A 15,435-nucleotide genomic window follows, 5' to 3' on the forward strand; every position below is an offset into this window, starting at 1 on the left:
ACAGTTCTTTTTTTCCATGAGAAATTACAAATAACATTTCTGTCAAATGGTACTTGTGTAAAGCCACCTTTCTTATATTTATAGTTTTGGTTTTTCAGTTTTATACACAATAATACTCACTGTCTTACTATCAGAAAATAATTTTGACCAAGATTTATTATTCAACTTCATAGGTTAGGAAAGAGAGGCTAATTCTTTCTCCCTGTGTTTTCTTTGTTATTATTCTCTTGCCCTCTATATATACTGGCCTCTAATGTATACTGTAAAATCATTATGTTGTTGAGATAACTTCATTATGATTTATATAAACAGAGTATCTCACCTCTTTCTTGCTGTGTTGCCCAGGATGGAGTCCAATGGTGCGATCTTTGCTCACTGCAAATTCCACTTCCCGGGTTCAAGTGATTTTCCTGCCTCAGCCTCCTGAGTACCTGGGACTATAGGCACATGCCCACCAGGCCTGGCAAATTTTTGTATTTTTTGTAGAGACGGGGTTTTACCACGTTGGCTGGGTTTGTCTAGAACTCCTGGCCTCAAGTGATCCACCTGTCTCAGCCTCCCAAAGTGCTGGGATTACAGGCGTGAGCCACTGTACCCAGCTGAGCATCTCACCTCTTTCATACTGTTTGCTGAACAGTTTTCAGTTTGTCAAAAAAAAAAAGTGGGGGTTTGCTACTGGATGGAGCTCTGAGTGAGTGGAGGTGGGCATGGGGCAGTGGCTTGCTGACTTTGAGTTTCACTGCAGGAGATCTGGGTGGGCTGTTTGGGAATTCCCAGTTATTTGCATTTGGGCCAGATTCCCCAGAAAAGTCTTCTGGACTCTTGCGTGGAGGGTAAAGTTCTGGGAACAGAGAGGGGTAGGAGGTCTGGGAGTCTCACATTTAGCATCTTTACAGTCTCAGTCTCTTGTTTGTGGTGTGATATCCACATTCTCACATGTGCTTCTAGGTTTCTGGGCCCCAAAGCCTTCTGTTGTACCCTCTGCAGAGAATAAACTTTCAGACTTCTGTTGGGGGTCAGGGAGGAGGTTCAGGGACCAGCTAAAGCTCTCTTTCATTCTTTCCCACTTCCAGACGCACCTGTGATCCTTTTGGAGTATTCTTTTGTATAATTAGGGTTTATCCTCAGTTTTTTCCACTGCTGCCTTAGGATTTAGTGTTTTCTGAATTCTTGTGGAATTATGCCTTAAACAAATGCCTTAGTTTACTTTTAGTTGAGTTTCAGGAGGCAGTAAAATTGGACATATATTCAATTTTTACCCAGGAATTTACTTTTACTTTTGAAACCCTTTTTTTCTACTACAAACAAGTCAGATATCCTAATAATTCTAAGTATAACATCACTACTATGTATAGTTGAGTCATTTATTTAAGAACATGTGAAGAGTACCTCCATCCTCCATGCCTGGCAGGACCAAGCACTGGGGATACAGCGATGAACAAGACAGCGGAGTTCCTTGCTCTTATGGAGGTCATAGGCTACTGCTACTCAATAACAATTCCTCCCTGACTCCACCTTTGCTTCTAGAGCTCCCCATTGGCCAGCCAAGATCTTGACCATCCTTGCATCAGCTCCCTGTCCTTTCCACAGCCACGCTCTGAGGATTTATATGCTTCACATACCCACATGGTGAATCCAGTTTTCCATCTTTGGTTCCATGTAAATTTCAGTCCAGCTGGCTCTAGTCACGAATTCTTTCCCCATCCAGCTCTCTCCTCCCCTCTTCCCTACCAATGTTTGTTGACTCCTTAGTTTGGCCAGGGAGGCCAAGGGGCATGTGAGGTACCCCGAGCTGAATGTTCCTGCTGAATATGCAGCCTGTACTCTGAATCCTGAGGCAGAGTCTGACCCACCCTCCTCTTTGTTGCAGGTCAGAGATGTCGTCATCGCTGCAAGCGTCGCAGGAATGGGCTTGGCAGCCATGGGCCTTATTGGAGTCATGTTCTCAAGAAACAAGCGACAAAAGCAATAACTGAAAAAGACTGTCCTGTCAGCGATGACTTTATACATCGAGGGGATCTTGTTTTGCTAGAGTTTGGGGTTTGGTTTGTGGATTTCATTGTGATTTATAATAAGGCTTATTTTCACAGAATAAAATAAAGTACAACGAGGGAGGATTTTATTGGGGGAAATGCAGCAAGAACTGCCTGGTGTGAATTCTGTTCAGGGAACAACCGGGCTCTCTTCCCGGTCAGGGTTTTCTTTCGCTTTCTTTTTGCATGCTGTGTTCTTTGCATTGCAGCAAGCAGGGTCCAGCTCCAGTTATCTCAACTAGAGGGCGTTTCTGGTCGTCAGAAGACATGTGAGGCGGAAGGGAGACAGACAGACGTAATACACAAGAATAGAAACCAGCAGACAGCTGGGACTCTTGGCCTGGAACTAGATCTGGGATGGCCTCTGAGAATCAGCAGCTGGAGTCTGTAGATGCTCAGCCGAGTTGAAAAAAAAAAGTCCTTGGCTATCAGGAAATTTAGTATAGGTGCTTGCCAATCTTACTAAAATTTCCATTATTTTCCTCTGCTCTACACGTCTTCCCTCCGCCTTGTTGCTTCCATCTCCTTGGCACTCCTGCTTCCTCACCGCGTCTGCTTGCCATGATCCCCAAGTCTCTGACCCACATTCCTGCCTGCTCTTCTCCTCCCACATCTGCTCAGATTCTTTCCCTGCGGTCTGTCTGCGGGTCCACGCTCCCAGCGCCACCCCCAGGAGATAATCTGATAGGCTCAGTTCGCCGGCTAACTCAACTTTCCCATTGGCTACCTTTGGGTCAGGTGATCTCCACTAGACGTATCACCTATGCCTGATGGTGGGTCACATGGTGCAAATGTTGCTTGAGAGCTTAGTGGGTTAGGGATTTGGCTGGGCTCATGGCTGACATCCCTGCTGCTGAGCCCTTACGGGTCAGGCTGGGAGAGGGTGCTATGTTGTGTGGATGGTCATTTGAGGTCTTGCAGCTGTTGCTCGCTGGGCTTGTCAGGTGTTCAAAGTGACCATTTTTCTGAAGTGCTTTTTTTCGAGTATTCCTCAGACGTACACCCCTGGGGCCGACGGTCCGTCCTTCCACAGGGTGATATTTCCCTACTTGCTTGTGAATGTTTCCTTCATCTCCAGGTTGTCTGCGGACAGTTCTGTCTGTTGGAGGCCTGGGCAGGATTTACAAAGGGCTCCATGCCAGCTCCTTCCACATCTGGTGTAGGGTAAACACCTGCCCATTTATGTCCTAGTGTTGGTAGAAGAATCATTTTCTTTCAGTACAGTCTCCTTTTTTTTTGTCCCAGCTCTTTAGATGTAGCACTTAATGCTACATCTAAAGAGACTCCCCAAACTTAAGGGACACAGGTCAATAAGCAGTAGGTCTTTGGAAGCTCCCTGTCTCACATGGTACAAGGTGAGGAGGACACATAGAATGTAAACCTCCGGCCGGGCGCGGTGGCTCAAGCCTGTAATCCCAGCACTTTGGGAGGCCGAGACGGGCGGATCATGAGGTCAGGAGATCGAGACCATCCTGGCTAATACGGTGAAACCCCGTCTCTACTAAAAAATACAGAAAACTAGCCGGGCGAAGTGGCGGGTGCCTGTAGTCCCAGCTACTCGGGAGGCTGAGGCAGGAGAATGGCGTGAACCCGAGAGGAGGAGCTTGCAGTGAGCTGAGATCTGGCCACTGCACTCCAGCCTGGGTGACAGAGCAAGACTCCGTCTCAAAAAAAAAAAAAAAAAAAAAAAAGAATGTAAACCTCCAAATTAAGTATGGGGGAAAAAGGAATGAGAAAAACAAACACAAAAAGGCGAAACAAAAGCACCTGGTTCAATTAAAAACAACAACAAAACCAAACCAAACCAAACTAAAAAACCCAAAACCAAACCAAACCAAATCAAACCAAACCAAACCAAACCAAAAAACCCAAAACCAAACCAAACCAAAAAACCCAAAACCAAACCAAACCAAACCAAACCAAACCAAACCAAACCAAAAAACCCAAAACCAAACCAAAAAACCCAAACCCAAACCCAAACCAAACCAAACCAAACCAAAAAACCCAAAACCAAACCAAACCAAAAAACCCAAAACCAAACCAAACCAAACCAAAAAACCCAAAACCAAACCACACAATAAATGAGAAAAAAATTACATAAAACAGATGACATGTATAGAAATAAAAAAATAGAATGAGGAACTAATTCCAAATATATAGGTAATCCTAAGTGGACTAAATTTGCAAAGTAAAAGGCGAACATTACACTGGATTAAAAACAAATCTAGGGAATACAATTTACAGCTGATACATTCAAAATATAAAAACAGATAAAATATAAATAAAATCAGTACGGTAGTGTCCGCCTGTAATCCCAGCTAGTTGGGAGGCTGAGGCAGGAAGATCCCTTGAGTCTAGGAGTTAGAGAACAGCTTGTGCAACATAGCGAGACTGCCTAAAATATATATATACATATATGTATACACACACACATACACACACACACACACAAAGACTGAAATGGAAATGAGAGACATTTTGCGTGACAACTGGTCTGATGTGTTAAAAAGTTATCCAGGAGAAAAATCGGGGGTATGTGAAAGCTGCCCTAGATAGAAATGTTACATGCAAAACAAGTAAATGTGAAAACTATAAGAGCTATCTGGGATAATTGGAAAATTTTAGAGACTGGATATTAAAGAATATTAAGGAGTTATTTACTTTATTAAGTGTGATAATGGCATTAGGCTTATGCAAACACATGCCCTAATTAAAAAAAAAATGCAGATAAAGCAAATGTGGCAAAGTAATAAGTTTTTAATTGCGGCAGTGGGTACATGGTAGGTGGGTAGTTATTGGACTATACTAGATTTTCCGGTACTTTCTGTGTGCCAAAAAACTTACCAAACATCTTTAATAGTATCTGAAATTGCCAGGCACTGTGGCTCACGCTTGTAGTCCCAGCACTTTGGGAGGCCGAGGCAGGCAGATCACCTGAGGTCGGGAGTTTGAGACCAGCCTGACCAACATGGAGAAATCCTATCTCTACTAAAAATGCAAAATTAGCCAGGCATGATGGCACACACCTGTAATCCCAGCTACTCGGGAGGCTCAGGCAGGAGAATCGCTTGAACCCAGGAGGCGGAGGTTGCAGTGAGCTAAGATGGTGCCTCTGCACTCCAGCCTGGGCAACAAGAGCAAGATTCCATCTAAAAAAAAAAAAAATCTGAAATTTGAACTTGAGATTTGAAATAAGACTTCTAAATCAACTTTAATAAATCATATAATTTAAAAATTAGAAGATAAAAATGGTATGCTACGTAAATACAAAGAACTGGCGTACTAACTAAAAGCTGGTGTAGTTGTGTTGATATCAGAAAATATAGGCTTTAAAGCAAGTTATTAGTAGACAGAGGACAAAAAGGTTCTGATAAAAGTTTTAATTCACTAGAAATATGTAACTTGCTTGCATTTAATAAACCTCAAAATAATGAAATTTTTGACTGATTGCAAAGAGGAATTCATCATCTGTTGTTTAAAAGAGAATACCCGAAAGTGGGTAATTAATAAGAAATGACTTGACTTCTTACAATTCTGGAGGCTGAAAAGTCCAAGGTTAAGGGGGTGCATCTGGTGAGGGCCTTCTTGTTGGTGGAGACTCTCTAGAGTCTGGAGGCAGCACAGGGCATCACATAGTGAGGAGGCTGAGTCTGCTAGCTCAGGTCTCTCTTCCTCTTTTTATAAAACCACCAGTCCCATTCCTGTGATAAACCACTAATTCGTTAACTCATTAATCCACGAATGGGTTAATCCATTCATGAGGGCAGAGCCTTTATGATCCCACCACCAATTAAAGGCTCTCCTCTTCTGTCCTCCCCTCCCCTCCCCTCTCTTCTCCCTCTCTCTCTCCCTTCCTTCCTTCCTCCTTCCCTCCCTCCCTCCCTCCTTCTTTCCTTCCTTCCTTCCTTTCTTTTTCTTTCTCTTTTTTCTTTCTTTCTCTCTTTTTTCTTTCTTCCTTTTTCTTCCTTTCTTTCTCTTTCTCTCTCTTCCTTCCTTCCTTTTCTTCCCTCCCTCCCTTCTTCCCTTCCTCCCTCCCTTCCTTCCTTTTCCTCTTCTTTCTCTCTCTCTTTATTTTCTTCCTTCCTCTCTTTTACTTTCTCTCTTCCTTCTTTCCTTCCTTCCCCTCCCTCCCTCCCTCTCTCTTTCTTTCTTTCTTCTTTCTCTTTCTCTCTTTTTTCTCTTTCTTTCTTCTTTCTCTTTCTTCCTTTCTTTCTCTTCCTTTTTTCTTTCTTTCTTCCTTCCTTCCTTCTCCTTCTCCTCCTCTTCTTCTTCCTTTCTCTTTCTCTCTCTTTCTTGTTCTTTCTTTTCTTCCTTTCTTTCCCTCTTTTATTCCTTCCTTCCTCTCTTTCTCTTTCTTTCTTTTCTCTCTTTCTTTCTCTTTCTTTTTTGCTTCCTTCCTTCTTTCCTTCCTTCCTCTCCCTCCCTCCATTCCTTCCTTCCCCTTCCTTCCTTCTTTCCTTCCTTCCTTCTTCCTTCCTTCCTTTCTTTTTCTTTCTCTCTCTCTTTCTTCCTTTTTCTTCCTTTCTTTCTCTTCCTTCCATTTCTTTTCCTCCTTCTTTCTTTCTCTTTCTTTTCTTCCTTTGTTTCTCTCTTTTCTTCCTTCTTTCCTCTCTTTCTCTTTCTTTCTCTCTCCCTTCCTTCTTTCTTTCCTTCCTTCCCCTCCCTTCCTTCCTTTTTCTTTTTCTTTCTTTCTTTCTTTCTTTCTTTCTTTCTTTCTTTCTTTCTTTCTTTCTTTCTTTCTTTCTCTTTCCTTCTCTCTCTCTTTCTTCTTCCTCTTTCTTTTTATTTCTTTCTTTCTCTCTTTCTTTTCCTTTCTTCCTTCTCCTTCCTTCCTTCTTTCCTTTTCTTCTTCCTCTTCTTCCTTTCTTTCTCTTTTTCTTTCTTTTCTTCCTTTCTTTCTCTCTCTCTTTTCTTCCTTCCTTCCTCTCTTTCTTTCTTTGCTTTGTTTCTTTTTCTTTCTTTCTTTCCTTTTCTTTCTTCTCTTTCTTTCTTTCTTTCTCTCTTTCTTTCTCCCTTCCTTCCTTCCTTCCTTCCTCCCTCCCTCCCTCCCTCCCTCTCTCTCTTTCTTTCTTTCCTTTTTTCCCCCTCTCCTCCTCTCCCCTCCCCTCTCCTCTCCTTTCCTTCCTTTCCTTTCTTCCTTTTTTTTTTGAGATAGAGTCTCACTCTGTCACCCAGGCTGGAGTATAATGCTGGGATCTCAGCTTACTGCAACCTCTGCCTCCTGGGTCCAAGCAATTCTCCTGTCTCAGCCTCCTGAAAAGGTGGGATTACGGGCATATGCCACCACGCTGTGCTAATTTTTCTATTTTTAGTAGAGATGGGGTTTTATCATGTTGGCCAGGCTGATCTTGAACTCCTGACCTCAGGTGATCTGCCCACCTCGGCCTCGCAAAGTGCTGGGATTACAGGCATAAGCCGCCACACCCTGCCAAAAGCCCCATCTTTCAATACTGCCACATTTGGGATTAAGTTTCAACATGAATTTTGGAGAGGACAAACAACGTCATAGTGGGAGATCTAAATACACCTTTCTAAGGAACTGATGAATGAAGGAAACAAAAGTCTATAAAGACATAGAAAATTTACCAACAAACTTACTTAATGACCATATATAATATAATTGTGGAATACAGATTCTTTTCAACTGCGCACAATGGAATATTTATGAGAGCTGAGCATAGCTTGGGTCTTAAAGTAAGACAACAAATTTTAGATTAGTAACATAGAAATAATCTTCTTTAACCATAAAGCAATTAATTCAGGAATCAATAGCAAGAGATAACAAGAAAACTCTATACTTTCAGGAATGCTAGATACATTATGAGTCAAAAAAAGAAAACGAATGGGAGTTAGATAATATTTAGAGCTGAATGATAACAAAAATACTAGATATCAATATTTGGACCATGCAGCTAAAGGGGTGCTTAGAAAAAACTTTGTAGCATAAATCCTTACCTTAAGAAAGAAAAAGGTGACTGGGCATGGTGGCTTATGCCTGTAATCCCAGCACTTTGCGAGGCTGAGGTAGGAGGATCGCTTGAGCCTAGGAGTTCAACCTAGCCTGGAGAAAAGAAAAGAAAAAGAGAAAGAAAGCAAAAGAAAGAAGAGAAAGAAAGAAAGGAGAGGTGCAAGTTAAGGAGTTAATTATCCAATTTAAGAAGACAGAAAAAGGGGAAGACAGTACAAAGATATGAGCAAAAATAAATGAAGAAAAACAAGCATATAAAAGAAGGCACAGCAAATGATTTAGGAGTGAAAAAGAGGACATAACTCTAGATGCTACAGAGATTAAACCAGCAAAAACAAATATTGATAAATAATTACAAAAATTGGAAAATTTAGGCCGGGCGCGGTGGCTCAAGCCTGTAATCCCAGCACTTTGGGAGGCCGAGGCGGGCGGATCACAAGGTCAGGAGATCGAGACCACAGTGAAACCCCGTCTCTACTAAAAATACAAAAAATTAGCCGGGCGTGGTGGCGGGCGCCTGTAGTCCCAGCTACTCAGGAGGCTGAGGCAGGAGAATGGCGGGAACCCGGGAGGCGGAGCTTGCAGTGAGCCGAGATCGCGCCACTGCACTCCAGCCTGGGCAACAGCGTGAGACTCCATCTCAAAAAAAAAAAAAAAAAAAAAAAAAAAAATTGGAAAATTTTCATGGAATTGATATATTCCAAGAAAAGTGTCATCAAAATTGGACCAAGAATAAATTTAAAAATCTAAGCAGTACTTTACTCATTAAAGGATAAATCAGTAGTTAACACTTTTTCTACAAAGAAATGGTGTGCCTGGATGGTTGTATAGGTGAGTTTTACCAGGGATTATGGTAACAAATGAGTGAGACCTCTATGGAGAAAATATTGAAGGACATTAAAGAAGACCTCATAAATGGAGAGAGATGTATCATTCATGGATAGGAAGCCTCAATAGCATAAGTATGTCAATTTCTTTCAAAATTCACCTATAGATTCAATGTGATTCCAAACCAAATCCCAACAAGGTCTTTCCTGGAATTGGAAGCCAGATTCTGAAACGTATTTGGAAAAGTAAAGAGGCAGGGTTAGCTGTTTCATTAACAACAAAGGAATATCAGGCAGGGAGACTTGTGTTATTATTAAGGCTTATTATAAATTATTATTGTGATCAAGATAGTGTATTTTTGGTGCAGAGATAGTTCAATTGGCCAATGGATTGAGCCAAATTTCCAAAACAGACCCACAAATAAATGAAACCGTAATTTACAACAGAGACTGTATTGCAGATCATGGGGGGAAAGGATGAACTATTCAGGGATTGGCAAACTTTTTTGGTAAGGGCTAGACAGTAAGTGTTTTAGGCTTTATGTGGTCTTCACAGTGTCTGTTGTAATTGGTCATCTCTGCTATGGTAGTGTAAGAGCAGCTATAGAAAATACTGTATGTGAACAAATGATCATGGATATGTTCTAATAAAACTTTATGTGCATTGAGATTTAAATTTCATATACTTTTCATGGGTCATGAGTTATTAGCTTTCTTTTAATTTTTCTCATCCATTTAAAATGCAGAAACCATTATTGGCTACTGGGCTGTACAAAAACGGGTGAAGGAGACCAGGCATGGTGGTTCACACCTGTAATCCCAGCACTTTGGGAAGCTGAGGCAGGAGGATCATTTGAGCTGGGCAACATAGCTAGACCCAGTGTCTATTATAAACAAAACAAAAACAGGTGAAGGGCTGCATTTGCCTGTGGGCTATAGTTTGTTGATCCCTAACTAGTAAATGGTATTCACATATAACCACGTGGACTTTGCACTGCACAGAAAAAGTCAGTTTGGGGAGAATTTCAGACTTATGTGTGAAAGACAAATGTCAATTTTTATTTTTATTTTTATTTTATCTTTGAGACAGAGTCTTGCTCTGTTGCCCAGGCTGGAGTGCAGTGGCACGATCTTGGCTCACTGCAACCTCTGCCCCTCGGGTTCAAGCGATTCTCATGTCTCAGCCTCCTGAGTAGCTGGGATTACAGGTGTACACCACCATGCCCAGCTAATTTTTGTACTTTTAGTAGAGATGGGTTTCACCATGTTGGCCAGGCTGGTCTCGAACTCCTGACCTCAGGTAATCCACCCACCTCGGCCTCCCAAAGTTCTGGGATTATAGGTGTGAGCCACTGTGCCTGGCCAAAAGTCAATTTTTAGAAGCAAATACAGGAGAACATCTTTATGACCTTACTATAGTTCATAAGCACAAAAAATAAAGACAAAAATAAGGTACAAAGAGATAAATTTGATTACATTAGATAAGAACATCTGTGTATCAAAACACACCATTAAGCCAATGAAAAGGCAAGCCAACTCTGGGACAAGATATAATATTTGTAATCCAACTGACAAAGGATTAATATCTGGTATGCATAAAGAACTTGGCTGGGCTCGGTGGCTCATGACTGTAATCCCAGCACTTTGGGAGGCCGAGCGGGGAGGATCACCTGAGTTCAGGAGTTTGAGACCAGCCTGGCCAACATGGTGAAACCCCTGTCTCTACTAAAAATGCAAAAATTAGCCAAGCTTGGTGGCATGTACCTGTCATCCCAGCTACTTGGGAGGCTGAGGCAGGAGAATTGCTTGAACCTGGGAGGCGGAGGTTGCAGTGAGCCAAGATTGTGCCACTGCACTCCAGCCTGGGTGACAGACAGAGATTCTGTCTCAAAGGAAAACACAAAACAAAACAAAATGAAACAAAAAACTCATACAAATCAATAAAAAAAACCCAACAGAAAAATGGACAAATATATGAATGGGCCCCTCACAGGAAGAGTAAATACAGATGTCCAATACACCTGTGACAAAGCAGAGCCCTTCAGAAGCGTTAAAATCCGGTAAGAGCCTATGTGATAGCTGCAGTGTTGACAAATATTCAAAAAGCTGTTGAGCAATCGCAACTCTTGTATACTGCTAGTGGGAAGCTTCATTTTGCCTTCTTTTTCTTTTCTTTCTTTTTTTTTTTTTTTTATTATACTTTAAGTTCTAGGGTACATGTACACAAAGTGCAGGTTTGTTACATATGTATACATGTGCCATGTTGGTGTGCTGCACCCATTAACTCGTCATTTACATTAGGTATATCTCCTAATGCTATCCCTCCCCCCTCCCCCCTCCCCACAATAGGCCCCAGTGTGTGATGTTCCCCTTCCTGTGTCCAAGTGATCTCATTGTTCAGTTCCCACCTATGAGTGAGAACATGCGGTGTTTGGTTTTCTGTTCTTCGATAGTTTGCTGAGAATAATGGTTTCCAGCTTCATCCATGTCCCTACAAAGGACACAAACTCATCCTTTTTTATGGCTGCATAGTATTCCATGGTGTATATGTGCCACATTTTCTTAATCCAGTCTGTCACTGATGGACTTTTGGGTTGATTCCAAGTCTTTGCGATTGCGAATAGTGCTGCAATAAACATACGTGTGCATGTGTCTTTATAGCAGCATGATTTATAATTCCTTTGGGTATATCCCCAGTAATGGGATGGCTGGATCAAATGGTATTTCTAGTTCTAGATCCTTGAGGAATCGCCACACTGTTTTCCACAATGGTTGAACTAGTTTACAGTCCCACCAACAGCATAAAAGTGTTCCTATTTCTCCGCATCCTCTCCAGCACTTGTTGTTTCCTGACTTTTTAATGATTGCCATTCTAACTGGTGTGAGATGTCATCTCACTGTGGCTTTGATTTGCATTTCTCTGATGGCGAGTGATGATGAGTATTTTTTCATGTGTCTGTTGGCTGTATGCATGTCTTCTTTTGAGAAGTGTCTGTTCATATCCTTTGCCCACTTTTCGATGGGGTTGTTTGTTTTTTTTCTTTTTCTAATAAAGCTGAAGAAAGTCATACCCTACAATCTGTCAGCTCTGGCTTGTGACCCTCTAGTGAGTGTTAACTTTAATTTAGTCAGTCACAATCAAAATATAAAAAACATGAAGGGCCAGGGGAGCTGACTCATGCCTGTCATTCAAGTGCTTTGGGAGGCTGAGGCAGAAGGGTTGTTTGAGCCCAGGAGTTAGGAGTTCGAGGATATAGTGAGCTATGATCAGGCCAGTGCACTCCAGCCTCGGTGACAGAGTGAGAATCCATCTTCAAAAAAAAAAAAAAAAAAAGAAAAAAGAAAAAAAAAATTGAAAAGAACGAATGAAATAGAATGAAAGAGAACAGAATTTATCAGAGTGTATCTCACGTAGTAAGGATAAGTTTTTTTTTTTGGTAAAACTTTTGTTCTATTTATATACATATAAACATCCAGAGTACATTGTAAGATGTATTTCTTACTGTTGGTCTTGGTCAAAAAAGTTCGAAGGCCTCTGCTTAGAGAAAAGCTGGCGCATGTATGCCAGGAGGCTTGTGGAGAGTATTAACAGTAGTGTGTTCAGTAATGGTGACACACTGGGAACACCCCTGATATGGTTTGGCGGTGTCCCCACCCAAAATCTTATCTTGAATTGTAATCCCTACATGTCAAGAGTGGGACTAGGTGGAGGTAATGGGATCATGGGGGTGGTTTCCCCCATGCTGTTCTAATGATGGTATGTGAATCTCATGAGATCTGTTTTTTTTGGTTTTTTTTTTTGAGATGGATGGAGTCTTGCCCTGTCACCAGGCTAGAGTGCAGTGGCGCAATCTTGGCTCACTGCAACCTCCACCTCCCAGGTTCAAGCGATTCTCATGACTCAGCCTCCTGAGTAGCTGGGACTACAGGCGTGCGCCACCAAACCCAGTCAATTTTTGTATTTTTAGTAGAGATGGGCTTTCACTATGTTGGTCAGGATGGTCTTGATCTCTTGACCTCGTGATCTACCTGCCTCAGCCTCCCAAAGTGCTGAGATTACAGGCATGAGCCACCGCGCCTGGCCAATCTGGTGGTTTTATAAGAATCTGGCATTTCCCCTGCTTGCACTCACTCCATCCTGCTGCCCTGTGAAGAAGGTGCCTGCTTCTCCTTTGCCTTCTGCCATGATTGTTAAGTTTCCTGAGGCCTCCCCCAGCAATGCAGAACTGTGGGTCGATTAAACCTCTTTCCTTTATAAATTACCCAGTCTTGGGTGTTCCTTCATAGCAGTGTGGGAATGGACTATATACAACCCCCAGTGATTGTTGACAGGAGTCAGGATAAGTAAACTGTAGCACATTCCCATTAGCCACGTGGGAATAGCATGCAAATGAATGAATAGCTATGGCCAATCAACATGGGTATGAAACTTAATACTGAACAAAAAAATTGTTTTGGAATGCTTGATGTTTGATTCTACTTTTACAAACTTTAAAAAACATAAACTAAATGTATATTGTTAAGGATTACATTTATATATTATTAAGGGATGTGTTTTTAAAAAAAATTAAAAATCAATAGGACAGTAGAGACAAAATTCAGGAGAGTGGCTACAACTGCATTAGGAGGAAGAGGAACACAGGGTTAACTTTTTTGGTAACAGCTTCATTGAGATATAATTTACATACTGTTGACGGTGACTGTGAAACCTCTGTTCTTGTCTTCTTGGTTAAAATAATTTTAACAAGAGACACAGGCGTAGAGGAACAACAGAAAGCAATTTATTGCAAAAGAGAAAGAACACTCTGAAAGCTAAGTGTAAAAAGAAACAGCCGAAAGTAATTTAGTGCAAAGGTAAAACTCTGAAAGATACACTCTGAAAGGTACACTCTGAGAGATAAGTCAGCGTGGGCTGATCGAGAGTGAGTCAGCAAAGACCGGCTCTGAGGGGACTCCCTTTGTGAGAATCTTACCTGATCATTCACAGGCGGTGGGAAGAGGTGTGTTGCTAGTAAGCATGTTCTGGGTGGTCCTCTGGGTGCACGTGAGCAGTTGCTGTACATGCTTGTTCCTGCACCGCATGTCTCATGACCATCTTAAATCTCTACCCAGGGGTGTGTTTTTCCCTATTATAATGAGCAAAGGGTCATTCTGAGGACAAGCAAAGTTCAAATGCACATGCTCTCTACAGGGGAAAGTCCCCACTGGAGGTAGTTCTGCTTGGATGAGCTTGATTACAACGTGAGTGCTGAGGTTTGTTGTGTTGTTGGTGCGGTTGCTGTGTCCCAGTGAACGCGGTTACAGGGCTCATTGTGCTGTTGACAGGGTGGTTGCCATGTCCCAAGTATGTGGTCATCTCCTTGATTATCTGTCCTGCCTCAATACCATATAGTTTACTTACTAAATTGTATAATTCAATACCCTTTAGCATATTCACAGAGTTATGAAACTAATACCACAATCAACTTTAAAACCTTCTCATCCCCTAAAAGGAAACACTGAACCTGAGTCTCCTGGCCCTTCCATCCCTAAATAATCATTACAATCATGAATTTACTTTATGTCTCTGTGTGTTTTCCCATTCCTGACAGTTCATATAAATGGAATCATATCCTATATGGCTTTTGTGACCAGCTTCCTTCACTTATCATGTTTCCAAGCTTCCTCCATATTTTAGCATGTATCAGTACTTCCTTTTTATGGCTGAATCATATTACATCATACGACTATACCACATTTCGTTATCCATTCGTCAGTTGATGGACATTTGGGTGTGTCACCTTTTGGCAATTATGAATAATGCTGAGTATTAGTCAGGGTTATTAGTCAGGGTTCTTCAGAGAACCAGAACCAATAGGAGGTTATCTGTCCATCAAGATTTCTTACAAAAAATTAGCTCATGAAGCAGTCACAGAGGCTGAGAAGTCCCACCATTTGCTGTTTGCAGGCTAGGGACCCCGGAGACTCAGGAAAGCCAGTGGTATCATTCCGTCTGCATCAAAAGACCTGGGAACCCGGGGAGCCGATAGTGCAAACCCCAGTCTGAGGGCAGGAGAAGATGAGGTGAGCTGTCTCAACACAAGCAGTGAGGCAGACAAAAACGGGACGAATTCCTTATTCCTCTGCCTTTGTTCTATTCAAGCCCTCAACAGATCGATGCTCCCCACCTACGTAAGGGAGGGTCATCTGCTTTACCCATTCCACCAATTCAAATGCTGGTCTCATCTGGAAGCACCTCACAGACATGCCCAGAAATCACGCAGCATCTGGGCATCCCATGGCCCTGTCAGATTGACACATCAAATTACCCACCACTGTTATGAACTGTGTGGACATCTGTGGACAGGTTTTTGTGGGACAGGGCTTATTTAAGAAACTGGTTATTTCCTATTTCTTCAACTAGGTTTACTGATACCTGAGTGTTTTGTTATTATTTCTAGTGTTTTACACTTATGTTGCAAGTATTCTTCTATACGGATATAAGATTCAATAAAACCCTTTATTTATTTATTTATTCTGAGACATAGTCTCGCTCTGTCACCCAGGCTGGAGGGCAGTGGCATGATCTCGGGTCACTGCAACCTCCGCCTTCCAGGTTCAAGCGATT

The 15,435-nt window shown here is 42.0% G+C and overlaps 1 protein-coding gene across 1 annotated transcript in view; it reads left to right on the forward strand.

The window, feature by feature from the left end:
- The window catches only part of PLAAT3 (phospholipase A and acyltransferase 3), a 369,991-nt gene extending 366,257 nt beyond the window's left edge, over window positions 1-3,734 (forward strand). The window contains exon 6 of the mRNA XM_050757335.1: window positions 1,871-3,734. Within this exon, the coding sequence (XP_050613292.1) occupies window positions 1,871-1,972 (102 nt within the window). The 3' untranslated portion in view covers window positions 1,973-3,734. The remainder of the gene's footprint in view (window positions 1-1,870) is intronic.
- The last annotated feature ends 11,701 nt before the right edge of the window (window positions 3,735-15,435 follow it).

Source organism: Macaca thibetana, chromosome 14 (genome assembly GCF_024542745.1).
Source record: "Macaca thibetana thibetana isolate TM-01 chromosome 14, ASM2454274v1, whole genome shotgun sequence".
In the NCBI taxonomy this organism is placed as follows: Eukaryota; Metazoa; Chordata; class Mammalia; order Primates; family Cercopithecidae; genus Macaca; species Macaca thibetana.